This window comes from Nematostella vectensis, chromosome 10, assembly GCF_932526225.1.
Source record: "Nematostella vectensis chromosome 10, jaNemVect1.1, whole genome shotgun sequence".
In the NCBI taxonomy this organism is placed as follows: Eukaryota; Metazoa; Cnidaria; class Anthozoa; order Actiniaria; family Edwardsiidae; genus Nematostella; species Nematostella vectensis.
In genome coordinates, this window is record NC_064043.1 from 6,186,789 (window position 1) to 6,214,438 (window position 27,650).

Consider the following 27,650-nt stretch of genomic DNA (forward strand, 5'->3'; position numbering starts at 1 on the left):
AATGACCCTTTGAGCTATAGCTGTCCAGTAAGTGCAATGCTTTTGGTCTTTATACTATTCAGTAATGTGCAATGCTCTTCAGTGTCTATCAGCTGAGTTGAAGCTGCTTATTTAATGTTTCTGTCAAGCACTATTTTTAGTATAGTGTGTAAGGCAATATAAGAGAACTACAGCTGGGTATGCGTCTGGATCCAGTCATAGAATAATACTCGCGGCCATGGATAGAATAGCAAATGTTGTAGAATACCGGGTTAGGATTGGAGACGAGGGGGCGGATTAGCGCGCATTCTGTCTGTCATATATTTTTGTAGGCTAATCGATTATCTGATAAAAATCCCCTTTTCTAGCTGACTTCTCTGCACGTCATCGAGTAGACAGTAAATCATGTTTTAAAGCCTCACTCTTTTATTTTATCATTCTTCCATGGAGTGTGGCCAGCTGCATGAGAATTTTGTTTCTCAGTTTCTGGTCACGATTTCTTCTACGGGAGCACGTATACTTGCTCTACTGTTTGATTAAAAAACATCCATATACCACGCCCTTCAGGGAACTCAAATATAGGGGTATGATATTTTAAGCTTGCGAAAGAAACGTTTTACACGGCAGCTTTATTATTGAATTGAGATTAAACTATTTTTCATATAATACTGTCAAATATTTTGGCTGTATATTTGGCCTGGTGGCTCTGAACGTCTTCACAGTCTACAATACTAACGTAGACCAAGGGAGTATTATATCATACTCCCTCATACTCATACACATACTTGGGCGCAGTGTGCATCATCGTGCATTTATCGCCTTTTCGTGTGCTTTTAATAATTTGTTTAGTATTTATGAAATTTTCAATTATTGTGGCATTGATATATTTTAGAGAGAAACGAAAGAATGGAAATAAGTAAAAAATAAATAAAGATGTACACACGAGTAAGTACGCAGCTGCTTTGTCTCCTATTATCTTTGTTTTACAAAGGAGTTCTTTTGTCTCTATTCTTCTCGTTCTTTGTCTCGAGGTGCGGATATTGTTCATTTGCCCAATCAAATTGCAGCTTGTAAGAGCTGCGTACTTACCCTGGATCTACCCACCCCCTGTTAAGTTGAATACACTATAAGTCCCAAAATCTGAAAGGCCGGTGTGAAGACTGGAAACGGTCACATTGAGAATGGGAGCCCTGTGTTATGTTTGTTTCAAGATGGTGGAGGAAGGTGACACGGAAGTCATCTTTGAAGATAGCTGAAAATGGTTGAATTATATCAGACATTTAGCTTCAAAGAGCATGTCCTACCCCAGATCGTAACCTATAGAGACCAGTATTCTAATGAACCTGCAGAATCTAACAATGGTAAGAATATTTATCGCAGGAGTAAACCTGACACGATAAGGGGTGTGCAATTAGATGATAACTTAAAAGTATACTTTTAAGTTGTTCCATGTCTTGGCCTCTCGGAATAAAAGCAAAACATCAAAACACGAAGTAAACGGAATTCGACACTTGGCCGGTCTAATGGTGGTTGGGTGCAAAATCGCTATGTATTAAAATTCCAATGCACTATTTACTCTACATTAGGAGTTTTATCCACTTTCCAACAGACACCCCAAATTGTACCTGGCCTGCCATGGCTCCCCTTGATTTGATTTGATTTGATTTATTATTACTCCTATAGGTAGCTTTCGCTAATACTAGGAGACCGATTCCTTGACAGTATAGGTTTTTTTAAATAATGTATACCCATTTATTTGGCCCTTGAGGCTATGTTACCTTTTATTGTACCCAAGACTTAGATGCAGTTTGGCAGCAGCTGGAAGCTTGTATTGTTGGGCAGGAGAAAGATGGGACTTTACTTGTCACTTGGTCTGATAAGTGCCCAGGGCACATGGTAAGTCATTCAGTTTGATATTCTACTATGTATACCGTTATTCCCCCACCGTGAAAACAACAACAACATTGAAGAGACACTGTTTGTACGCTTGGCTAAGAGAGAAGTTTATTTGCCTCAACGAAAATGATACACGAATAACTAAAATTTGACAAATAAAGCTTCTCTGCCACCAAACCTCCAGCCAAACAAACAAGCAGAGACAGTCAAAGCGTAGCAGAAAACATATGATCACGAAAGGCAGAGGCAACCGTGAGTTTAGACACAAGGGAAACATCAAGATATAACTTGAAGATAGCCCAACCTCAATGAGTTGAATGCCCAGTTTAAGCCCAGGAAGCAGAGCCGTGCCGAAAAGAATGACCACGAAACTGCACATATGAAGTATTTATACAACCCTATATATGGGAGCTAACAGAGCTGTAACATTTAGGCAATTAGTACCTTTGAGCTGGAACTACTCAAAGGAGGAGAAATGATTTTAATATGTACCCTTCTTTAAATAAGCACCCCCCTTTGACCTCAAATTTTGAAACAAATGCCCCATCCCCTCCCCCTAAAAATATCCCAACGAAAGATCCACATCGTGTAAATCTTTATTTTACTTGGCTCGTATTGACATTCTCATACAACAATATTGTCAAAGATTTTTAAACAATCAAATTCCCTCCATGAATCTACTGTATTAAGTCTAACAACATTTTTACTGCCATTTCAGTTAATTGCTAAAAAAATTTGATTCAGACGCTGGTATTTTCTGCTGAAATGGAATAAGCTCCCCCCCCCCCTCAAAGAAAAAGACCTGAAAAATTTAAGCAAATCATTTTGGTATATCTCTTGTTGACCCTGTGTGCTTCCTTCCCAATATTTTTTTATCTCCTTATTTACTGAATTATACTTAACTATTCTGTTTACCAGGGAGGATTCTATGTCTCTTATGTTGCAACTTACACACCATCCAAGCAGCATCTTAAGGTACTGATTTTTGTAAAATTACAGATTGAGAGTTGACATTATATAACATTTGATAATTGCATACAATACAGATGATCTTTATGCATGACAAGAAAGTCAATATCATTGGGGCATCTATTAACCAAGAAGGAACATTGTTAGGTAGGTAAAACATTTCCCCTCTCTCTCTTTTCTCCTCCCCCCTTCTGGCTATCTGCCCCTGCCTTACGTGCCACACCTTTCTTTTTGGCAACACATCCAACTCTATCATTTTCAACATCCCAATTCACCTTCCCCACTACTTCACACAACTCTTCGCGGTGCATGCATGAAACCGAGGTCAGGCATAAAAATTGTAAACAAGATGGCAAAGTCTGTACACTGTCATTCAGTGTATTCTTTATATTATAGCCACCATTTTCCCCTATCTACTGTGACATGCCTGTGCCCTCATTCTCATTGCCGCTTTCTCATTCCATGTCACTATCTCTTTTCAGAGGACAATTTATAGAATGCACTCTTTAGCTATTGTTTATTTTTTTACAAATACAACATTTTCAGTTTCAGTGCATTCAGTGTATTCTTTATATTATAGCCACCATTTTCCCTATCTACTGTGACATGCCTGTGCCCTCATTCTCATTGCCGCTTTCTCATTCCATGTCACTATCTCTTTTCAGAGGACAATTTATAGAATGCACTCTTTTGCTATTGTTTTTTTTTACAAATACAACATTTTACGAAAACGACATTTACAAATAAAACAAATATTATTTGAAAGAAATTATTAAAGAAAATTTGCAAGTCAGATATTTTATTACCAGTTTCTGGCTACTCACTGGATGGGGATAGCGGTTTTGAATGCCTTAATATTGCATGAGAGCCTAGCATGGTGTTGTGATTGGGCTTACATACTGTTATCTATTATAGATAGTATGGCACTGATATTTTTTTTACAGCATTTACCACAACAGACCCATATTTTGGAGCTATGGATGAGCCAGATCGTCCTACCCATCAAGGTGATTTGTACAAGAGAGTTTGCCCCTTTATCCCTGCCAAGACTTTTTTGTGGTAGCCAGAGAGGTGTGTGTGTGTGTGTGTGGGGGGGGGGGGGGGGGGGCAAGATAACAATCAGGTCTATTACAATCCTATTTTTCATTTTCATTTTTTGTTGAAAAAATGATGTTTCATTTTTTGGTATTTTTTAAGATTTTAAGATTTTTTAAGACTTCATCAGTTCAGGGGGGGGGGGGGCAAGAGAACAATAAGGTCTATTACAATCCTATTTTTCATTTTCATTTTTTGTTGAAAAAATGATGTTTCATTTTTTGGTATTTTTTAAGATTTTAAGATTTTTAAAGACTTCATTAGTTCAGTATTTAAATCTGGATATTACCTAATGTTGTTTTGTTATGTTCATGAATGTGGCTTTAACACAATGAGGAACCAGCATTTAAAGACCTTTACCTTATCCGCATCTCTATTCCCCTCACTTCCCTGGTTTGACAATGTCAACTAAGATATTGTAGCATAAGAGTTAATGTACTTGTGTGGGCAAGCTGAAAACAAGCTGAAAACTTAACCTAAAAACTTGAAAAAAAAAAGTTCAATATTATTTGGACGATCTACAACTAACCAAAATCTTGTTTGCATGTTTTAGTGATTTACAAATCATTTCTGGCTGAAATACATCCAAAGAATAGGATATTCTCTCTTAATACTGAGAGAAACACCTATCAGCGAGTCCAGGTAGACACTTGATGAAGAATTGACAAAATTGCTTCAGAAGAGGTTCTAATAGTATAAAATTTCAATTTTCAATTTTGCAGTTTCTTTATGGAGAGTACCAAGGATATGGAAGCTTCTCAAAGAAGGAGTCCCACATGCTTTTTTTACATCACAAAGAAGGTATGTTATCTTCCTGTTTATTGTGCACTCTTGGCTGATCTGATCACAATCGTTCAATCAGGGATAACTCATTTTTACAATTTGCTTTTCAGCTATTGGTTTATATCACATACCCTTGGCAACAGTTGAAGAACGTGGAATGGTAAATATATATGGGGGTAGTGATGGATAAATCCGAGACTTGCCGAGGCAAGTCTAGCTTCGGAATCCGAGCCGAGTTTTTTCGGTCCCTTTAAAGTTGAGCCCGAGTTTTTCAGGTCTTTTAAAACCGGATAAAAATTGGATAACATGCTGGTGGTTTGTCATAAACATCATTTGAAAAAATTTGAATAAATACAATCTTGCTACAGTAGCTAAATGTTCCTGTTTAGAGCGGAAAGTCTCAAGACTCCAGCCTCGAAAAAGAAGGGGAAACCCCTAGCATGGTAACAACATAAAACAGATTGCATCTAACAAAATCAGAGACCCCGAGATCGCGTTAGACTGGGGTAGACAAAATAACGAGGCTCTGAGAACCCTAATTTTTTTAGAAAACAATAAACGGGACTTTGAAACTTGCGTAAAAAAACGCCAAAAATTCAGAGACTTTGCGAAATTTTTGCGAGACTTTTGAAATTTGGAGTCACCCATCGCTACCCCTAGGCTCTGGGAACTCTAATTTTTTTTTTTTTAGAAAACAATAAACGAGACTTTGAAACTTGCGTAAAAAAACGCCAAGAATTCAGAGACTGCGAAATTTTTGCGAGACTTTTGAAATTTGGAGTCACCCATCGCTACCCCTAGGTATATATGTGGCAGATCTCAACTAGAAAACTACTAAAAACGTGGTTGAATCAGGGAAATAAATCAACAAAAGTGTAAAATTATATGTTTCAGCGTAGTTGTGCTGATGTTTTTAGCGCTTAGCTAATTCTCAAAACGTGAGCGAAATTATTCTGTTTTTATTTATCTAGTTCCTGTTGGTTTAGTTGTTTTAAATTCCAATTTTTATTCACCTTATTCTTGTTCTTCGATGATTTTTTGTTCAGATAATGAGCAGCCAACCTAGAACAGAACGTATTTGTGATGCATTTTTGTGGGCACAGTGGGATAATATCGACCAGCGCCTCTACTGTGTTTACAACAAGGTACAAGATGTGAGCATCTATTATTTCATCTAAGAAACATGTTCCTATTAATTTATTATCTTTGTTAAAGCAATCCTTTGTGAAGATCATCATGGTCATTGACTCAGATTGACCTGCCTTGTTTTTATTTCAGCATTCTTCTATAAAGGGAGACAGGAGTAATCCAGAACTTATGTTTTCAGCATTCCAGCTCAGTGCAAAGGCTTCTCATGTAAAAGTGGTGAGCTTAACACCAGCGGCAGCAAATCATCATTATGGCCATTCAGACCTAATATTATTATCATTATCACCATCATCGTCCATCATTATATTCATCTTTTCTAGTAACAGCAGCAATACACATGACAATTCAGACACTGTCATAAATAAATCACCACCAATCGTCATCATACCATGATCATCAGTATTATCATGTTCAACATCATCGTTACCATCATCTCATCAGCATTATCTTAATTTACACCATTTATAATTCCACAACCATGACAACAACAAAAACAAAGAGTCCAAAATACAAACGAAAAATAACTGTTGTGAACAGTGAATCGTCATCGTCATCGTCATCGCCATCGTCATCGTCATCATCATCATCATCATCATCATTGTTGTTGTCATCATCATCATCATCATCATCATCATCATCATTATCTATAGAAGACAACCAAACACTGTATCATATTCACAATGTTTACAATGATCAGAAGCAGCAGAATCATAAGCCAATGTATCGTCATCATCATCATCATCATCATCATCGTAACTACAATGGGGACAGTGACAATTATAAGCTATGATTACCAATCACGTGTCTTATATTTTAGCTCAACATGCCATTACCTTTTTCCATCAGTCAAGATGACATAACCTTAAGGTATGGGACATATTACAAAGTCAGTACGGTAATGTTGTACTGTTGTTGTAATGGAGAGAATCTTTTATTGTTTTTTTCACATAATTCTTGCTCTTGATCCCAAAAACCTTTGCTTAGATGATGTTTAATAAATATAGCATGACTTTTTGTCAGCTAGCTCAATCTGTCAAATTTGGCAACTTACGAATTTGCCAGATTTAAATGTAAGGAATGCTACTAAAGAATAACCGTCCGTATTATCGTTACACAAAACGGTACCCACAAAACTTGTTGACTGATGCACTAAGACTTTGTCTCAATAATTTAAATTCCAGTATTCCTCTGTACCACAATCTATCCATGATGGAAACAGTCTCAGGTAAAAACTTATCCTTTTCTTCAACTTGATGACCGCTATTTGACTTTGCGAAACAGAGCGGATCCAGAATTTTATAGAGCCCGGACATAAATTTGATATTTAAAAAAGAACGGTCACGACAGAAAACCCTGTGCATGCGCACTGAGAAGAGATAATAGTGTGAAGCCGCGATTTTGTACAATGGCCGTCAGTTGATTGCTTCCTGAATGTTTTTCCCTATTCAAAACTCAAGTACCATGAGGCCAAAATTCCATCGACTTTCGATTTTTTCAGTGAATTTTTACTTGATCATCCTCACGCTGGACGAAAGCTAAAAATTTAAATTATACTTACAAAATTTCGCATTAAAATGGAAAAATCGCATTAAATATTTTGTTTGTTTAATAACTTTGCCATAATTTTTTTTGGTAGCCATAATTTTTCATGGCTATTTTGGCCAAAATATAGGTGCTAGTTCGTCCTGGCTACCCCCTCCCCCCCAACCTTTTTCATTGTCTTTGTGGTCAGCCAAACAAGCCAAGCGAGGCGATGCAAGCAATGCTAGCCTGTTTGAGCGAGGCGATGCAAGCAATGCTAGCCTGTGTTTGAGCGAGGCGATGCAAGCAATGCTAGCCCATGTTTGAGCGAGGCGATACAAGCAATGCTAGCCTATGTTTGAGTGAGGCGATACAAGCAATGCTAGCCCATGTTTGAGTGAGGCGATACAAGCAATGCTAGCCCATGTTTGAGTGAGGCGATGCAAGCAATGCTAGCCTATGTTTGAGCGAGGCGATGCAAGCAATGCTAGCCCATGTTTGAGCGAGGCGATGCAAGCAATGCTAGCCCATGTTTGAGCGAGGTGATGCAAGCAATGCTAGCCTATGTTTGAGCGAGGCGATGCAAGCAATGCTAGCCTATGTTTGAGTGAGGCGATGCAAGCAATGCTAGCCTATGTTTGAGCGAGGTGATGCAAGCAATGCTAGCCTATGTTTGAGCGAGGCGATGCAAGCAATGCTAGCCTATGTTTGAGCGTGGCGATGCAAACAATGCTAGCCCATGTTTGAGTGAGGCGATGCAAGCAATGCTAGCCCATGTTTGAGCGAGGCGATGCAAGCAATGCTAGCCCATGTTTGAGCGAGGCGATGCAAGCAATGATAGCCTATGTTTGAGCGAGGCGATGCAAGCAATGCTAGCCCATGTTTGAGCGAGGCGATGCAAGCAATGCTAGCCTATGTTTGAGTGAGGCGATGCAAGCAATGCTAGCCTATTTGAGCGAGGCGATGCAAGCAATGCTAGCCCATGTTTGAGCGAGGCGATGCAAGCAATGCTAGCCTGTTTGAGCGAGGCGATGCAAGCAATGCTAGCCTATGTTTGAGTGAGGCGATGCAAGCAATGCTAGCCCATGTTTGAGCGAGGCGATGCAAGCAATGCTAGCCTGTTTGAGTGAGGCGATGCAAGCAATGCTAGCCTGTTTGAGCGAGGCGATGCAAGCAATGCTAGCCTATGTTTAAGTTTTACTTATGAAATTAACTGTCTGTCCCACAGAAAAGCACTTCAACATGCATGTGGTCACTTCTCAAGGTAAATTGTGAAACAATTCTTCATTAACATCTTTATAATCTTCTGAAACAGATAACGTCATCGTTATCGTTGCATAATATAAAAATTTTGTTGTTAAGTTACCCTTACTTCTTATTTCAGCCACACACGCGCAAAAACGTCTATGCTATGGAATAAAACTTTCGTGGGGCTTCTAATATCACGCAAAAAAAAGTTTGTTACAGGGCGCTCAAATAGATACAGAGCATTTTTGTTCTTTATAGTTTTATTTTTCTTAGTTACTTCATAGCAGAATCTTTCACTCATTTTATTTTACGCATTTTATTTTCTTTGTGTGTACCATAGGCTCATTGTACATTTGCTTACAACATCCAACCAAGAAAGACGAAGAGGAAGGGCCAAATGTAAGTGATGTTATCTTGTGTTTGTTTTTCTTTTCACGTGACCTTTCCTTGAAAGCTGTTCGGTGTTTTAGGCTGGCTGCACAAGGGGATCGCCTGCAAGCGATACAGATTTGACTGATCTGGAGTACTCGGTGTACTTGCTACATCACGGTATGGGGGAGTCTTTTTATTGTAGTTTAGTTCAAGCCCTTTTGATTGGGTTTCCTGTGGAGATGTACCTTGAAAAGGTGTGGGGTCTGGAATGAGCTAACCCATACGAACACTCGCAGAGAGGGTTTCCTGTGATGTCCCACATTAGTAATCAGTAATGCAGTAATCAGTAATGCAGTAATCTGTCAAAATGCCTGGACAGGAGGCATGGATTGCAATGAATCGAGTCAATTGTTTCAACCTTATTTGCATGCATTTGCATTGAATACGGGTCATGTATAATACGAAGTTTGAACTTAGCCTTAGTGGAACTCAATTTTATACACATTTGAGGGAACTATGAATGTGTTGTATTATTCCACAGATTGCGTCTTGCACTGCGTCATGCGATCCGTCGTTCCGCAGGAAATTGTCCATGACTGCACTCTTTTCTTTTCTATTTTTAGTGAGTACCTTACGTACATAATGGTAAATACGTAATGGTAAATTTTATTTTGCTGCTGATGAAGATGATGGCGATGAAGACGAAGGATACTATGATAACATCCTTCCACGATAATCCAAAGGCTGATATAAACGCACCGACAAATCGAACCGATTTCGTAAAAGTTTATTCGGTGTCCGTCAAAAGATTGTTGGTGTCGAGCCCAATTTTTCTTTCCACAGAACAAGACAGAGCCCGACAAATCGCATCTTGCAATATTGCTCTGGCTGACAATCGGTTCCTTTAAATTTCACCTAAAATGACTATGCCATAGACTGTCAGTCAATGGTCGTTGTAGCATCCCATGAGCCTTGAGGGTGATATGTGGCGTGGCGATATAGTATACAGTGTTATTTGATGGCTGGTTGTTTTCCTAGACGACTTCCTGATGGTGCTGTTGCCTGGCTACGCCCTGCATCTGCTGAACGGAAACGCCGAACATGAACCATGTCACCACGTGATCTTACAAGGTCTGGTACCCTACAGTGATTCCTGTCGTCATGATGGGGAATGATTCTTATAAGTAATAGCATGGCACGAGGGGAATTTGGTGATTAAAGGCCCTCGCAACCGAGGGATGATTAGTTGAAGTCCCGACACCGCTGGCTCTACAGTTTTGTTCTTTGACGTCATAAGTACGCATGCGTACGGCAATCAAAATCATCATCCCACATGGATCTCGTCTAACGTTGTTTAGTTATCACGAGATCAATTTCTCTTTCCTCTTGGCTAATCAGGGGACTGCCTTCTATTTGTTTCCCTAGTGGAAACTAGAAGACGAGTATCTTGGTTCAAATTCTCTCAAGCACTGATGTAGGGGGAAATTCAGACTCGTGCCGAGTCGTAAAAAAGGGTGTCGCAAGGTATTGGGTACCAGTCTGGTTCTGCGCGACTGGGTACGAGTGTGAGGTCTGGGAACCCCCGGGAGAGCATGAAAATGGTAACTGTGATCTGGAAACCCCAATTTCGCAACATTATCATACAACTCAGGGGTATTTGCATACTATAAAAGATTTGCTGGAAGATATCTGTTTAATTCATCTAAGTGTAATAAAAAGAAACAGATTTTCCGTGAAAAAATATGCCGAGGAACTAGTTGACTTACTCTAACTAGTTTCACGTTTGGGGTAAAATACTATACCGGAACCTGGAAGTGCTTTTTTATAAACCTAGATAGTTATTTTGGCTACTACGCATGATTTTGACTATTTTCTAGCTTTCCAAGATAATCGTGAGATCACTCTTGCACTTTAACAGGTATCCCACATGCCATGTTACTACAGCGCTACTGCTATGGTCTGTTTAGCACTCTGTTATAACACCCTTTTTATGCTTTTCTTCATATGAGGTATCACTATCCTCGTATTTCCTCACGTGTCTTCGGTTATGTTCTCCCATACAGATGAGGCTATCCCAAGATTCTCAGTGAAGGGATCACGTGACCCAGCACCTCTTCTCCTTTACCTTCACAAGGAGCAGAGCACATCTGTCCATACCGGTGAGCATCATGGGAAACCTATACCGTGCGTTATTCTCGATTGAGTTTGGGAAATCGGCCTTCGGCCTGATTCCACTTGTCTCGACATTAAAGCCGCATTGTCACCAGTTTACTTCCGGTCGATTACGTAACAATCTCCGATGATTTTCAACGGAAAACGCGAAACATATTCCAAAATATTGAAAGCAGTGTGTCTATTGGAAGTTTCTTTGAGGATGTGACTGCTAATTTAAAGCGGATGGCCTGTTAAATATCTCGGATTCTAATAGATTCTTTTGTTTTTTAACGGTTAAGGTTTTCGTCGGACCTCCGGAAGTAAACTGGTGATAATGCGGCTTTAATTATTCCGGATGTCTCTGAAACCTCATCCAATAATTATTGGTTTACACGACGTCATACACAATAATAATAGTTGGGCGTTTGAGCTACATCGTCATAGTAGTTGTACTTACAGGTGTATGCAGTGTCACAATAAATAAAGAATTAATATTTTCTCTTACATTAAAATCATAATCATAAACGTATTGTAAACATCATAAACGTATCATAAACAGCATTAATACAAGATAAACACACAAAAAATATTGATACAGTACCCAAACTCCAAAAGATCCCATATTCAAATACTAGATTATTGAAGTATATTAATCACTACGCCTTACATTATTTACAGCACCGAATATTCTCGACAGCAGGACGGGGAATGGATATGAATGTAAAACCAACAAAAAGGCTCTTATTGGCATATTTTCAGTGTAAGCGTTTCTTTTATTCTTTTATATTTTTTTTGCTTCTCTGTTTTGATAGTGGTGGGCTTGCACTAGTGATGAGTTTGTCTTATGTGTGTGATAGTGAAAACAGTTTTTTCTATGTTAAGGACTAAAGGGTGATACATGGTGATGGAGATGGTAATAAGGATGCTGGTGCGGGATGACTATCCCGCATCGCCATCCTTATTATCATCTTATTATTATCATCCTTATTATCATCTTATTATTATCATCCTTATTATCATCTTATTATTATCATCCTTATTATCATCCTTATTATCATCTTATTATTATCATCCTTATTATCATCTTATTATTATCATCCTTATTATCATCTTATTATTATCATCCTTATTATCATCTTATTATTATCATCCTTATTATGGTGATGGTGATGGGGATGGTGATGGTGGTGATGGTGATGGTGATGGTGATGGTGATGGTGGTGGTGATGGTGATGGTGGTGGTGATGGTGATGGTGATGGTGATGGTGATGGTGATGGTGATGGTGATGGTGATGGTGATGGTGATGGTGATGGTGGTGATGGTGATGGTGATGGTGGTGATGGTGATGGTGATGGTGATGGTGATGGTGATGGTGATGGTGATGGTGATGGTGATGGTGATGGTGATGGTGATGGTGATGGTGATGGTGATGGTGATGGTGATGGTGATGATTGTGGTGGTGGTGATGGTGGTGACGGTGATGATTGTGGTGGTGTTGATGATGGCGGTAATTGTGGTTATGACGGTCGTGGTGTTGGTGATGATGATTTGGATGGTGGTGTGGTAATGATTAGGGACCTTTAGCAAGGACGACGACGACGGCTAGGACAACGCGATCGAAAATGATGTTTTTGCGCGTGGCGATCAATAATAATTTATTTGCAATGGAATAAGGAAAACATTATAGTCAGAGACAAATATAAATTTAACTAAGGACATTATTTCTACAGCAACGAACGTAGTTAGTGGAGTTTACAGTGCAAACGTCCGCGTCCTCCATTGACCGTGAGGAGTTTTCAAGTCGTGGTTTTACGGAAAACGGCTGAAATGTATCAGACAGAACGCATTTCCACGTGCTGCTATTGAATTCTGAATCAAATCCCATTGTTTCCTGCCGTCGTCGTTGCTTAAGGTCCCTAAAGTTTTTGTGGTGGTGATTATGGTGATGATGGCCATGATGAAATTAAGGATGATGGTGATGTGGTAGTGGTGGTGATTGCGATCCTGGTGGTGATGGTGATGATGGCAATGATGACGATGAATGTTGGTGGTGATAGTTGCTGTGGATGGAGGTGGTGATGATGGGATTGTTTATGTTTATGGTAAGGTTGATGATTATGGTGATGACGGTGATAATGGTGATGATGCTAATTGTGTTTATTATAATGATGATTACTATGGTAATTATGTCTTTCTACAGAACCCATCTTCCCTCAACACGTCTTGCTCTTTTGCATATGGCGATTGTTCATCTCAGAGACACATCTATGGTGAAAAAGGTGACAACACCAAGTACCGTGTTCTCTTTGCGGCTGAGATAATTGACACACAAAAAGTGTTACGCCTCAGTACTAGATTCATTGTGTTAGTTTAGACTGCGTACTTTACCCATCATCAGTACAACTAATTAAGTGATGTCAAAAACCGTTGTCTGAACTAATAGGGGACTTGCGCTAAGAGATCACGTGACTTTTTGGAAGGCAAACCCAAGCCTAAATAAACACAGACATTGCTGCGGTCGTTACGCCAGAGAACGACGAAAAAATATTTTAATGAAAATAAACCTTTTCTGAAAAAAATGGCTTTATTTGTAAGCGCTAAATAAGTTACTTTTTGTTGCTGTTATTTTCCCGCTAAAAGCCTGAGCGCGCGCTAGTTTGCCACCCAAACAGTCACGTGATCTCTTAGCGCAAGTCCGCTATTGCCATCGTTAGCGCCCTTTTAAAACCTTTTTTTCTACTGCATTTTATATAGATGATTGGTCACTTGTGTTATGATCCAGCCAGCCCAGAATGTGCAGAGCTTCTAAAAGAATACTTAATCGGTAAGTTCCCGGATCAGTGTCAAATTTCAGGCCTCGTGGTTGCCCACTCCATCCCCACTCCCTCTCCGTGTTTCTAAAAATCATGAGAGATAGTTCCACTTCATTATTATTTTTTTTTTCGCAAAGTTCGTTTTATTGCTTATCCTTGTTTTCGATTTATTTTGTACTTTATTTTAATACTTTACTTATTTAGAGCAGACGGATTTTTTTTGTCTAGACTAGCTGGCGTTGCCCAGCGAAATACAAACAAGTTAGTTGTTAGTTTGACAAACAAGTCAGTTATTTTTAATAATATCATATTCGCGCGTCATCAATGACGTCATGATTACTGCTCACCACAATAATTACTTGCCTAGGATATGATTGACACCTGTCACATATCTTGTTTGGCATTTGTTTTAATAACAAACAAGGCCATATTTGGTGAATAAGTGATCCTTTCGGTCGTGTCTGACGTTATGCTAAAATGTCATAATCAGAAGTGAAATCCGTCTGTGCGCGTTTAACCACGAGCCACATCCACACCCCGCACGTAATCCTCGCTCAAGAAAGCTTTTATTAGTATAAGTAATCATACAGTTTCGAGTTGAATTCGGGATTAATTTGCACGAGTGAGTTTTTTTTTCAAAATGTATCATAATTGCACGAGACGAGTGCAAATTTATCCCGAATTGAGCTTGAATTTTCTGAGAAAACTGTATGACTACTTATTAATAATATACATGTACAAATAAAAAAAAGTCAAGTTTTTGTTTAAAACACGGTAAAACAGCGCGCTTTTGTCAAAACTGGCGTGATTCAACAGCGCGCGCGACGAGTTGTGAAAATTGAAAACTTTCGCATCGAAATCCTAACAATTTTCATGTCTTTTCTCTTTCTAATGTTTGAATAGCTTTTATCAAAAAAGGTTTTGAAAATTGTGTAGAGTATTATACAGTATCTATTTTGTAAGAAAATATCAATTTTCGTGGAATTTGACTATTAATGTAATTGAACTGGTATTACAGCTTTCTGCACTGGTATTGCATAAAAATTGCACTGCTCTCAGCCAATGAGAATCGAGAAATTTGTGCATGTATATTATCAGGATTATTATCAAATTATTCTCATTCCTTACTTGTCTGAGGCTATTGTTTTTTTCCAAAAATTCCAAAACTCAAGATTTGAAAACTTGTTAACCTAACAGTTTATTGATCCAGTCCAACCACAGAAATAACACAGAAAGTCCTGAAATGTTGGTCCATCAAGCACAGCATTTCTATACCCCTATCAAGTGGTCACCTTCATTGTCCACTATCAAATATTATATAAATATTACCTTTTTATATACTTATTAATATCATTTTTGTTGTTGTTGTTATAATTATTATTTTGTTGTTTTACAGCTTTTAAATAGTTTGCAAGTGTCCAATGGTATAGAGTGGTTTTCAAAAACCCGTGAAATACTATTTAGTTTATTTAGTACTAATACACTATAATGTCTTTTTGTTATCTTTTGTCCTGGCTTGACTATTACCCTTTAACAATTACATTTTGTTGCACGGGATTTTAAAAACCACTCTAACTTAAAATACTTTTTACTTCTTAATCTAATAGTTTTCAGGTAATGTGGATTTTAAGTCTCTTGAACCTAAGGTCCGGTGTTCTGGAACAAGAAAGCGCTAACGCTCGAAATGTCAGCGATACAACTATGTTTCAAGAAGGGCGTACAAAATAGAATCTACAAAGTAGACTGCCGACTTAGATTCAATCTATCTTCATGTTTGATAGACCTTCTAGTGATCTCTTTCATGCTTTTTGTTTCTGGACACCCCGTAACCGGGTTTTGCTGTTCAATATCTTTTTTGTACAATACTTCGTATCTTCCGTTCTTTGGCACTTAAGTCGGTAGAACTGCACACCGTGGTTCGTCGACATCTTGCATTATCGCGCCCTGCTGGTAATGACCAGTTACGAAGTAGCGAAAATTCCACGCCGTTTGCGTCTAGAAGGGACCTTGCCTCCAAATCAAAGTTTCCTGAACTTATTTCTTAAATGTTTTCGGCTGATTGATTGCCCGAAGATGACGACGTGCTTATGATATTAACAAGCATTTCGCTTGACATCGGTTCCACTTTGCTGTTGGGTTGGATCGCAATCCAGTTGCTTGACCCTGCACATCTGCCTACTGACTGGCTCACACTTGTTTGTCGTTTTGAACTGCTACTGTACGTGATTTGACTCCTGATTAAGTCGACTGTGCTTTGATGTGCCGCCGAAATCAGGAAAATTGGGGATTAAGGAACAGGGAACCATTAAAAGGAAGCGCATTTGAGACGGCGATTAGACCGAAACAATTTACTTCTAATTATCCTTTGAATGCGATCTCAATATTTACTTTACTGTAGTAAAGACAGGGCTAGTCTAAAAGTAGATCCTTCCTTAGTTAAATTCGCGTTGTTCATTACTGTCGAATCCGTTGTATCGCGACGCCGCATTTCCAAAACATCGATTTGTTTTTGTTTTTTTTGGGGGGATTTTTTGTTCCGCCAGTCAAATTATTCTAAGCCAATCAGATTCTTGCCATCTCTCGCCTAGTGCAGTTGCCTGGATTTCTGTCGCGACACTGTCTGGTTTTCGTCTAGAGGATAGCCAGGAAAGTGCACAAAGCGAGATTCTGGTTGGCTCAGAATGGTTTTACTGACGGAACCAAAATAAATCGTGATTTAAATCGCGGGTCGCGATATAATACAACGGATTCGACAGTAAGTCTGGAAAGTTGTACCTCAATCAAGCGGCCTTATCTCCAAATCCTAAAATATTGGTCACTCTCATTTCTATACCCTTATTATTATTATTATTATTATTATTATTATTATTATTATTATTATTATTATTATTATTATTATTATTATTATTATTATTATTATTATTATTATTATTATTATTATTATTATTATTATTGTTGTTGTTGTTGTTGTTGTTGTTGTTGTAGTTGTGGTTGCGGATATCATTTTGCTGCCTTACTGCTAAAGATCTCTTTGGCTTCGGTCATTCTCATTTGGTGATTTTTGATTTGCCAGCGCTTTTGCAAAGAGGGGATCGGTTGTAAACCATTTCAGTGCTGGCCAAAATAGTTTGAATGAACAAAAGCAAATTTTACAAAAATATAATGTTTGTTAATGTTTTGGAAGCATTATTCATTAATTTCCCTCTACACAGATTGAGGTGTTCTGAAGCCTTTCATCATCCAATGATCTACCTGAAACAATTCTAATAGGATTACCAAGTCTTGGATTGTGTTTTATTTATTTATTTATTTTTGCCAGGGTCCACTTACGGTCTGTTAAAGCGACAGCTGGATCGAGGTGTTCTGAAGCTGTTGCCATTCACCTGTGTCGATACCTTCAGAGGTCATCTAGAGGAGGTAGCGTAGCCAACCAAGGAAGCGGCGATGTGCTTTTTCTTTTCCCTTGCGCCCAGCTGAAAATCAGCCTGCGTTTTTGCTCTTTCGCTTCTACCGTATTTGGATTGCCCTTTTTGTTCTCATAATAGAACGTGATTCATTTCAGAGTCTTGATAAACGAAGAATTGCCACGATTTTCTGTACATTATGTCGAGATACGCCAACCGACTTCAGGATTCCAAAGGTTAGTTTGTAAAGACTGATTTAGACTGAACGATTTAGTGGTATGCGACACGTAAATCAGCCTACGACTCCGCTACGATGCTCGACTACGAAAGTCGTAGTGTTTAATTCAGGGCTAAGACTAAATCGTGCTGTCTAAATCAACCTTAAGGATGTGTTTCCTATCACACTTATACACTGTTAATCATTTTTCTCACGTTCTTCCTCGTTCTACCCATCTCCCCTTTTGTTTCTGTTCTTAGTTTGAAATTCGTTCTCTTGCTGCTGATTTTGTTCATCATTTTTTCGATTCCAGCTGTTTCTGTTTTTTGTTGCTCTGTTTTTTTTTTGTCGTTTTGCTTGCAGTTACATGTTTCTTTATTCGCCGGCTGTCCTCGCTCACAATGTTTAATTGTCTTCTTTTGCTGTCGTCAATTTCTTTGTTTGATAATAATCGTTTCTTTCTGGAAAGAAGTTCATAGTTCACTTATTTGCAGACGGATAAGAAAAAAGATAACAGTTTTTGGTTACTGTTAAAGACAAGCAAGGGAAATGCTCACAAAACAAGCGTAAGGTGAGAACCGCCTCTTAGGCCTTACGTCTAGAAATCTTTGCGTATATATACCTATTTTTTTACCTATAAATACCTCGTCATAAAAAACCTCCCTCCCCAAATCTTGATAGAGCTGGACTGATAACATAGACTGGCGTTGGCTTTCGCTGCGACTTTTTAGTAGCGAAGTTTTCTACTTCTATCAGGTTCTCGCTCAGAACTCTTCCATCAGTTGCTATCGAGGACAGCGATGACGAAATGGAGGTAATTATAGATAAGGGACTGTGCAATAATTATCAGTAACATGAACGTCGAATAATGAAAAATTACGTAGAAACTCCCCCCCCCTCCAACAGCGTCAAGTTTAGCTCTGAACCCCCTCCCTGTTCTTTAAAAATTACGAAGACCTCCCCCCCCCCTACATTCTACCTATAGTCACTTGCTTCCTAATGCATTCTACTTCGGCATTAGGATAAATATCAGCACCTCATAGCTTAGTTCGACTAAACCGCCAAATGTCCGGGAAACAGTTGTTGAAAAATTATATCTTGCCTATATACAATTAATGTTTCGCTAGTGTCAAGAATTTCCACTATAGCGATTATTGTGTTTGATAACTCCTTTAATTAGATTTTTAGAAAATAAAAAAACAAATTACGATGGTCAATGTCACGTCATGTTCTAGGAGGTGACGGTATGGTGGTTGTTCAGAAGGTTAGGTTATTCTAAGTGGTCGCTGAGCACGTATGGTTATTCTAAGTGGTCGCTGAGCACGTACGGTTATTCTAAGTGGTCGCTGAGCACATATGGTTATTCTAAGTGGTCGCCGAGCACATATGGTTATTCTAAGTGGTTGCTGAGCACGTATGTCAATTCTAGGTAGTGGCGCATCAGCAAATGGGAGCCGTGAGAACGCTCTTAAGGAGACTCTCTATAAGGTAAGAACTCACAGCGTGGTGAATCTCCCAACTGTTATCACATCTTTATATTCTCCCAACTGTTATCACATCTTCTTTATATTCTCCCAACTGTTATCACATCTTCTTTATATTCTCCCAACTGTTATCACATCTTTATATTCTCCCAACTGTTATCACATTTTCTTTATATTCTCCCAACTGCTATCACATCTTCTTTATATTCTCCCAACTGTTATCACATCTTTATATTCTCCCAACTGTTATCACATTTTCTTTATATTCTCCCAACTGCTATCACATCTTTTTTATATTCTCCCAACTGTTATCACGCCTTTATATTTTCAACTGTTATCACGTCTTTATATTCTCCCAACTGTTATCACATCTTCTTTATATTCTCCCAACTGTCATCAAAGGTTCGTTACATTCTCCCAACTGTTTTACATGTTCTTTGTATTCTCTGATGGCGAATATAGCATGGGATCAATCCTGTGTCAGAGTATTCGTCTTTGACGAAGGGTTTTCGAGGTAATCACTGTGTGGTTTCTGTTTAAAGGGCGTATCCAAGCAACGAGTCTGTGAACTCTCAAGGTAGCACAAGTAAGTTCAGTTGAAATGAGAAGATTAATTGGGAAAGGTTTTTATTTTTGACGCTGTTTTAACGCTAGCTAGAAGTTTTTTTTATGTATGCCTGGGTGATAAAGCAGATACGACATCTCTATCATAGAATTGGTGGAGAAAACTTTTCAAAGAAGGAAAATGTTTATCTTCAGGTTGCTAATTGTCGTACCGAAATCTTGGCTTAAGTCCTAATTATCAAATAGCATAACTGGCGATAACTATATAATCACATGTCCTAGCATAGTCACTTCAGCGTATCTGAACAAACATGTACCAACACACTAAGCTTTATCAGCCGCTTTGTCTTTTTTGGTCGTTGTGGTATGTCCAAGTGGAGTAGGATAAACTTGAAATGGATCGCATCTTTTGATATTTTTTCACTAAGCCTAAGACTAATTGTTATAACAACATTTTACTTTCCTCAAAGTTATAAAAGTGCTTCATTTTCGCGCTTCTTTAATGTCGTGAAATGTTTTGAATTTAATGTTTTGAAAGTGACATTTGATGGAGGAAAAATATCTGACGTCCAAGGTACTAGAATGATTCGATCCATCTTGTCCATTTTGCAGAAAGTGCAGAGTTCCTTGAGCCAAATGAAGAGGAGGGAACAAAACTTGAGAAAAAGAAAAAACAAATGGTAGATAGAGACTTATTATGGTACTTTGGACTTGTATGAATATGTGTTAAAATAAAATGTAAAACGTATTTAAGCAAATGCACTGTAAAACCCGTCTATTTTTTTATCTTATCTAGGCATCTGAGAGGCAAGTGTTAACAATTTCCGCCTCTTGAAGCTTATCCAGCCAGGGCTTATCTGTTAGACTTGCAAACTCTTCTGGACTGGAATATGTTATAATCTGACCATATTTGAGAAAAGGTTCTGACCATATTAGGGAAAAGGGTCTGAAAGGGTCTCACTATATTATGTTAAAGGGTCTGACCATATTAGGGAAAAGGGCCTGACCATATATTAGAGTAAACACACCATGACGGCAATGCCGAGAAAATGGTGCCGGAAAGTGGATTATATCGGATAAGTTTTAGCCCCTTTTTCTCCAAACAACGACTTGAAAACCATACGTTCTGCAGTTTATCGAAGACAAGTGATAGTTTGTTAGCCAGAATATGTTGTTACCGCTGTGCTTATCAATAGCCGCTGACCCTCCTTGGTTGTAACGCTTTGCAGGTTATCGAGAAGCTCGCTGCTCATCTCCAGGCCCACTCACCTCGTGAGAGTCGCATCAAAACAGAGAATATCGCGGCTGAGTACGTCAAGTGTCAGGGCCAGCAGTCCGAGGCACTGCTTCGCATCTTCTGGTCTGGACTCGGCTTTACCCCTGACACTAATCCATCTACTGCGCTACTGTAAGTGTTGACCCGACATATTACCCGCATTTACTGTGTGTAGACCCGACATGATTCTGTTTTTATAGAACAAACTGTGAAAACTACCCTGTTTTACAGATATTGTTGTTTTATTTGTCAATAGATCCTCTCGTGCCAACACGAGAGAAGTGGCATTTTTCCACATGGTTGAACGATTTTTCACTAGCGTCTCAGATGTCAGTTTTCCATTTCCACCAGGTAATTGAGGTGATACTGTTTGAACTTAAAAAATCATAAATTCATCGCTATTTAATTAGCTTTGCCTTTGGCACCTGAAGAAGGGCAAAGAAGCCTTGGCAAAGACTTACCATAGACAACATCAAACTAGCCCTGTCTCAAACTAGCCAGGCTCTAAGTGGGATCAGCCAGGACTTGCCCACGGAAGGTTTTAATTCCTCTTTTGTCTCTCCTAAAAGAGTATTAACCGCCCCAACTTTCCTTCTAGAGAGTGTCTCTTTAAATCCTCATGGATTTTCGCTGTCTTACAGGTTTTCAGACGTTTTTCGCAACCTTAGCGTTCCGTTCGCTGGATCCAAGGTAGGTAGGATAGATGGACAAAGGAATGAGCAGACAGACAGATAGACCGACAGATTGCACGGACGGATGGACAAAGCAATGGACATACAGAAAGACAGACCGACAGTAAATGGGAGGGACATATAGACAAAGAACGGGCGGGCAAAGAACGGGGTCGATGGGATGGGGAGAGGAATTTAATGGTTTGCATTCCTCCCCTAAGGACGTTTCTTCGGTACATTGACAATGATGTGCTGCAGCCCACAGATCACTTTGTGTGTCGTCTTATCCAAGGTGGGCTTATATTCTGTATGGAAACTGGTAGTAGCCTAATTTCAGGCGGTAGATGGTGTTTTTCCCCATTCCATCCATCGGCTAATCGCCGATCTTGGATTTAAGATTTGGCGCGTTCCAGCTAGCCTGCGTAACAAGAGTTATCTTGAGTTTCAGTGGCAGTGACCGAACGAAGAGTTTTATTGGGTGAAAATTTTTCAACATGTACAATACCTCAAACATATCACAAAATGGCTCTATTTTTTATTGCAACGACCCTTTTCGTTTTTAGATTGCGGAGGTAGAGACGGCAACTCGGAATTGGTCTTCCAGGTCATCACACGCTTGAAGCACGTACGTATTAACAGATTCCGCGGCTAAACGAGGGCACAAACGTGTTAACAGAAGGGCACAAACGTGTTAACGTATTCCGCGGCTAAACGAAGGCACAAACGTGTTAACGTATTCCGCGGCTAAACGGGGGCACAAACATGTTAACGTATACCGCGGCTAAACGAGGGCACAAACATGTTAACGTATACCGCGGCTAAACTATGGCCTAGACGTGTCAACAGATTCGGCGGCTAAACAAGGGCACAAACATGTTAACGTATACCGCGGCTAAACGAGGGCACAAACATGTTAACGTATACCGCGGCTAAACGAGGGCACAAACATGTTAACGTATACCGCGGCTAAACGAGGGCACGAACATGTTAACGTATACCGCGGCTAAACGAGGGCACAAACGTATTAACGTATACCGCGGCTAAACGAGGGCACAAACGTGTTAACGTATACCGCGGCTAAACGAGGGCACAAACGTATTCCACGGCTAAACAAGGGCACAAACGTATTCCGCGGCTAAACGAGGGCACAACCGTGTTAACGTATTCCGCGGCTAAACGAGGGCACAAACTTGTTAACGTATTTCGCGGCTAAACGAGGGCACAAACGTATTCCACGGCTAAACTACGGCACAAACGTGCTAACTTATTCCGCGGTTAAACGAGGGTACAAACATGTTAACGTATTCCGCGGTTAAACAAGGGCACAAACGTGTTAACGTTTTCCTCGGTTAAACTATGGCATAGACGTGTTAACGTATTCCAAGGCTAAACTATGGTGCAGACTTATTAACGTATTCCACGGCTAAACGAGGACACAAACGTGTTAACGTACGCCGTGGCTACGCGAGGGCACAAACTTGTTTACGTACGCCGTGGCTAAACAAGGGCATAAACTTGTTTACGTACGCCGTGGCTAAACGAGGGCACAAATTTAATAATGAATGTCTTGAGTACGCTTATTCGGTGTCAGTCCACCTTCTCAACATAATCGGTGGATCGTCAAATCGCATTGTAAATGCTCTGGCTGACAATCGCCCCGATATTTAGTAATTGTAAATCCTCCACCCATAGAAAAGAAAAATAATTGACCTATGGTAGATGCATGCGCTCGGGGGCTGTTGCTTCTTGCTTTTCCCGGGCTTTTTTGGTTTCCTTACGAAATTCGCAGGAATTATTTGAGTGATTACTATGGCTCTAATGGTACAGTATCCGTCCAAATGATTAACATTTTACTTTTTAGGAAAAAGCCAAGAAAGCTATGGTGAAGTGGGATCACCCAATGTGCTTGAGGTACGTAGAAATGGGGGGGGGATGGGGGGGGGGGCACAAGACACATTTGGGGGCCGTACCAGAGGGTGGGGCACTGGGGGCAAGTGCCCCCCCCCCTCAATATTTTAAAAATTAAGGAAATGACCAGTAAGGGCGTGGTTGTGCCCCCCATTGTTTTCTTAGTGTATTTCTATCGTGCCCACACCCAATAATTCGAGACCTGCATTAGCCATGTATACCCTCGGCTTTGTATCTATAGCTATAAGCCTCGGATCACGGGAATTAGGATACTTTGTCAGCGATTTCTTTAAAAGATAAACAAAAATAAATCCCCAATTTGTGTTGAATATTTAATTAAGCGATAAAATATTTCTAACCTTTATCCGAAATGTCTCCTGCCTTCTGAGTTAGCGAAATCCTTTTTGGTTGCCTCTTGTTATATTTCTATTTTTCTTGTCTAAAAACCCTAGCGATCGTTGTTTTCAAGTCTCGAAACATTTGAACGGTACTGTGTTACCATAGCCTCTTTAGTGTTCGTGACAAGCCCGACCCCTCTCCGAACCTAACTTCGTATTTAGGTTCTATATAAAATAAGGTTTTCGAACAATGGAATCGAGCGTTGTTTCACTCCCTTCTTATTTTATATAGAACTTTTCCTAACTTTTCCTTATAATGGCCGTCAATGTTTGATTACTAAAAAAAGGCCCTAAAATAGAACCTTCGTACCCTGAACTCTCAATTAAGCATAATTTATAAAAGAAACTATGCTCTTATACACGAGTTGTCAGAGTTAGATCTAAGGCTTTTTATTAAAGACTAACGCACATTGATAGATCACTGCTGATAGTTTTTTTTTTCATACCAGGTATATGTCCCAACACCTGGTCGAGGACCTACTAGCGCAAGACGTACCAGGTAAGTGCGCATAGCATCATGGGTAATTACATAACTGGGTGTTGTATTCTTTCTAATAGATGCGTTTAAAATATGAAATTATTTCTGTGTCTTTACGCAGGCGAGCGAGAACCATTATCATCGTTGTTTGTGCCGCCAAAAGATGGTGCATTAGGAGCCTCAACGACGCCCTCCACTATTTCCAGCGCTGGTGAGCTCACTTTCACTAAGCTTTTGTCATAGCCTTAACAGAAACATCAAGAAAACATTGGGGACCACAGCCACGCCCCTACTGGTCATTACCTTATATATATTTTTTAATATTGGGCCCATTCCCCCCTTCGTAGCCTGCGTAGCAATCGTTATCGATAGACTTGCACCGGAAAGTTTGACCTAACGAAGAGTTCCTGCGAAAAATGGCTGGGCGAGCGGAAACATGGTCAACTCTTCCGCTGAATCCCACGGAAAACCTTGCTACGCTGGCGACAGCTTTCAACAACCGGCGCGTGTACGCTAGTCATTGGAAGAGCCAAATTTGCAACAGGTTAAACGCGTGGGAGGTAAACCTCATATATTAAATTGAACTAGTCGGATCTGAGCGGGGTAAGCATTAGTTCAGCGACGCAGGAGATTTTGAAAATTGCGTTTGCGAACAGCTATGCATGAAGCTTTTTTTATCAATTATTTCCGTAACCGTACTTTCGGACTCTTCCGGTTCTCTCTAGGATGCAAGCGCAAGGAAATCAAATAGTTGTGTTCTGTTGTGCATGCTCTTGCGCTTTTGTTAAAAAAAAAAACAACCATAAGAAAGATAACGTGTAAAGAATTTTTACAGGTTCCTCAATGGATGGTAATGCAAACGAGTTCCCTCCCCTCGCAACACTCATGTCCGCCCTCAGATCACGAGGTAAGCATGCTCTAGTCCCTGTTACATCACGAGGTAAGCATGCTTTAATCCCCTTTAGATCACGAGGTAAGCATGTTCTAGTCCCCCTTACATCACGAGGTAAGCATGCTCTAGTCCCCCTTACATCACGAGGTTAAGCATGTTCTAGTCTCCCGTACATCACGAGGTAAGCATGCTATAGTCTCCCTTAGATCACGAGGTAAGCATGCTATAGTTCCCCTTACATCATGAGGTAAGCATGCTCTAGTCCCTCTCACATCACGAGGTAAGCATGCTCTAGTCCCTCTCACATCACGAGGTAAGCATGCTCTAGTTCCCCTTAGATCACGAGGTAAGCATGCTCTAGTCTCCCTTACATCACGAGGTAAGCATGCTCTAGTCCCTCTTACATCACGAGGTAAGCATGTTCTAGTCCCCCTTACATCACGAGGTAAGCATGCTCTAGTCCCCCTTACATCACGAGGTAAGCATGCTCTAGTCCCCCTTACATCACGGGGTAAGCATGCTCTAGTTCCCCTTACATCACGGGGTAAGCATGCTCTAGTCCCCCTTACATCACGAGGTAAGCATGCTCTAGTCCCTCTTACATCACGAGGTAAGCATGCTCTAGTCCCTCTTACATCACGAGGTAAGCATGCTCTAGTCCCCCTTACATCACGAGGTAAGCATGCTCTAGTCTCCCTTACATCACGAGGTAAGCATGCTCTAGTTCCCCTTACATCACGAGGTAAGCATGCTCTAGTCCCTCTTACATCACGAGGTAAGCATGCTCTAGTCCCTCTTACATCACGAGGTAAGCATGCTCTAGTCCCTCTTACATCACGAGGTAAGCATGCTCTAGTCCCTCTTACATCACGAGGTAAACATGCTCTAGTCCCTCTTACATCTCGAGGTAAGCATGCTCTAGTCCCCCTTACATTACAAGGTGAGCATGCTCTAGTCCCCCTCACATCACGAGGTAAGCATGCTCTAGTCCCTCTTACATCACGAGGTAAACATGCTCTAGTCCCTCTTACATCTCGAGGTAAGCATGCTCTAGTCCCCCTTACATTACAAGGTGAGCATGCTCTAGTCCCCCTTACATCACGAGGTAAGCATGCTCTAGTCTCCTTTACATCACGAGGTAAGCATGCTCTAGTCTCCCTTACATCACGAGGTAAGCATGCTCTAGTCCCCCTTACATCACGAGGTAAGCATGCTCTAGTCCCCCTTACATCACGAGATAAGCATGCTCTAGTCTCCCTTACATCACGAGGTAAGCATGTTCTAGTCCCTCTTACATGACGAGGTAAGCATGCTCTAGTCCCCCTTACATGACGAGGTAATCTATGTTTGCCACGCTTGTTGGTTATTGAAGCTCATGCCAAGTCGCTTTCGTAGCCTTTTTCTAAACAGAATTTACGTAACATTTTTACAGCTTTCTTGTTTCTGGATTACTTGTCGCTGCAGAGTCTATTTCTATTAGAAGTTGTTTATTTTTTGTCTCTCCGCAGTCGAAAAAGCGAACCATTGCAGGCCCGTAGCCAGGATTTTGAGCGTTGGGTTCGTTTACCCATTAAGCGGACCTTTCTAAATGAAAATACTTTTTCTTGGAAACGTGAGTGCGTGACGTTTTCCAGGTGCAATAACGTGATGTTTTTGTGGCCACGTGACTTCCGGTTTTCAGACAACTCACCAGGAAACAGAAATTTCATGCCATTCACGCGACATACTATTGACCAATAGGATACGCGGGAAAATAAACTTTGATATATATAATATATCTATTTATTTTTCTGTAGAAGCTCACTTCAGTCGCCATGCGCCTCCAAGCGTGATCGACCTCGACATGGTTGAAGACTCTGCCCTTGTGGAAACCAACCAACAGATCGATGGCAGGCTGGGGAGTGTACCGTTTTGAATGACAGTAGGCGGAGCCACCTCGCCCGATGACTGCCCTTTTATTGACTGCGACATGGTGCCTCACCAAGTTGCCCCCCCCCCAAAAAAAAATATATATATATATATAAAGATATAGATATATATTTTTTAGTTTTCAAGTTTTTGCAAGCTACATAAATTCGCTCAAAAATCCATTAAACGCCCATATCAAAATGCATCGCCTTCGACAAAAATAAATATATTTTTTTTTATTAGAAGTAGGGAATTGCAATAATCTTAGGCTACACATGTTTTGTATAAAAATGTTTTGTATGAAATGTAAAATGAAATGAAATTAAAGATTTTTAATCACACCCAGGATTTGAGGCTTCTCACTTAATGTTAAACTTGTCTTCATTAACAACATTCCAAAATTATAGAGAAAACATTATTCTTCGATTAGTTATCAATAACAGCAAACATACAAAACAAATAATAAAACA

General features: G+C 39.9%; 1 protein-coding gene across 3 annotated transcripts; it reads left to right on the forward strand.

The window, feature by feature from the left end:
* The first annotated feature begins 1,127 nt into the window (after positions 1-1,127).
* On the forward strand, positions 1,128-27,521 carry LOC5521971 (gamma-secretase-activating protein). 3 transcript variants are annotated; one of them, XM_032367117.2, is made up of 38 exons: positions 1,128-1,340; positions 1,775-1,875; positions 2,794-2,850; positions 2,922-2,991; positions 3,789-3,851; positions 4,493-4,581; positions 4,662-4,740; positions 4,833-4,882; positions 5,769-5,876; positions 6,001-6,087; positions 6,689-6,738; positions 7,053-7,096; positions 8,621-8,656; positions 8,981-9,039; positions 9,111-9,189; positions 9,554-9,634; positions 10,051-10,143; positions 11,076-11,171; positions 11,845-11,926; positions 13,368-13,446; positions 13,922-13,991; positions 17,300-17,397; positions 17,543-17,620; positions 18,096-18,172; positions 18,358-18,415; positions 19,031-19,089; positions 19,628-19,671; positions 20,262-20,329; positions 20,879-21,057; positions 21,182-21,276; positions 21,567-21,615; positions 21,818-21,888; positions 22,160-22,221; positions 23,458-23,507; positions 24,352-24,401; positions 24,502-24,591; positions 25,216-25,287; positions 27,069-27,521. In XM_032367117.2, exons 1-38 carry the CDS (start codon positions 1,238-1,240, stop codon positions 27,185-27,187), a joined length of 2,895 nt encoding a protein of 964 aa, XP_032223008.2. In that variant the 5' UTR covers positions 1,128-1,237; the 3' UTR covers positions 27,188-27,521. The 3 variants fall into 3 exon arrangements, with proteins under 3 accessions (XP_032223008.2, XP_048589250.1, XP_032223009.2); XM_032367118.2 differs by having other exon boundaries at positions 1,129-1,340; positions 5,769-5,867; XM_048733293.1 differs by lacking the exon at positions 9,554-9,634.
* The last annotated feature ends 129 nt before the right edge of the window (positions 27,522-27,650 follow it).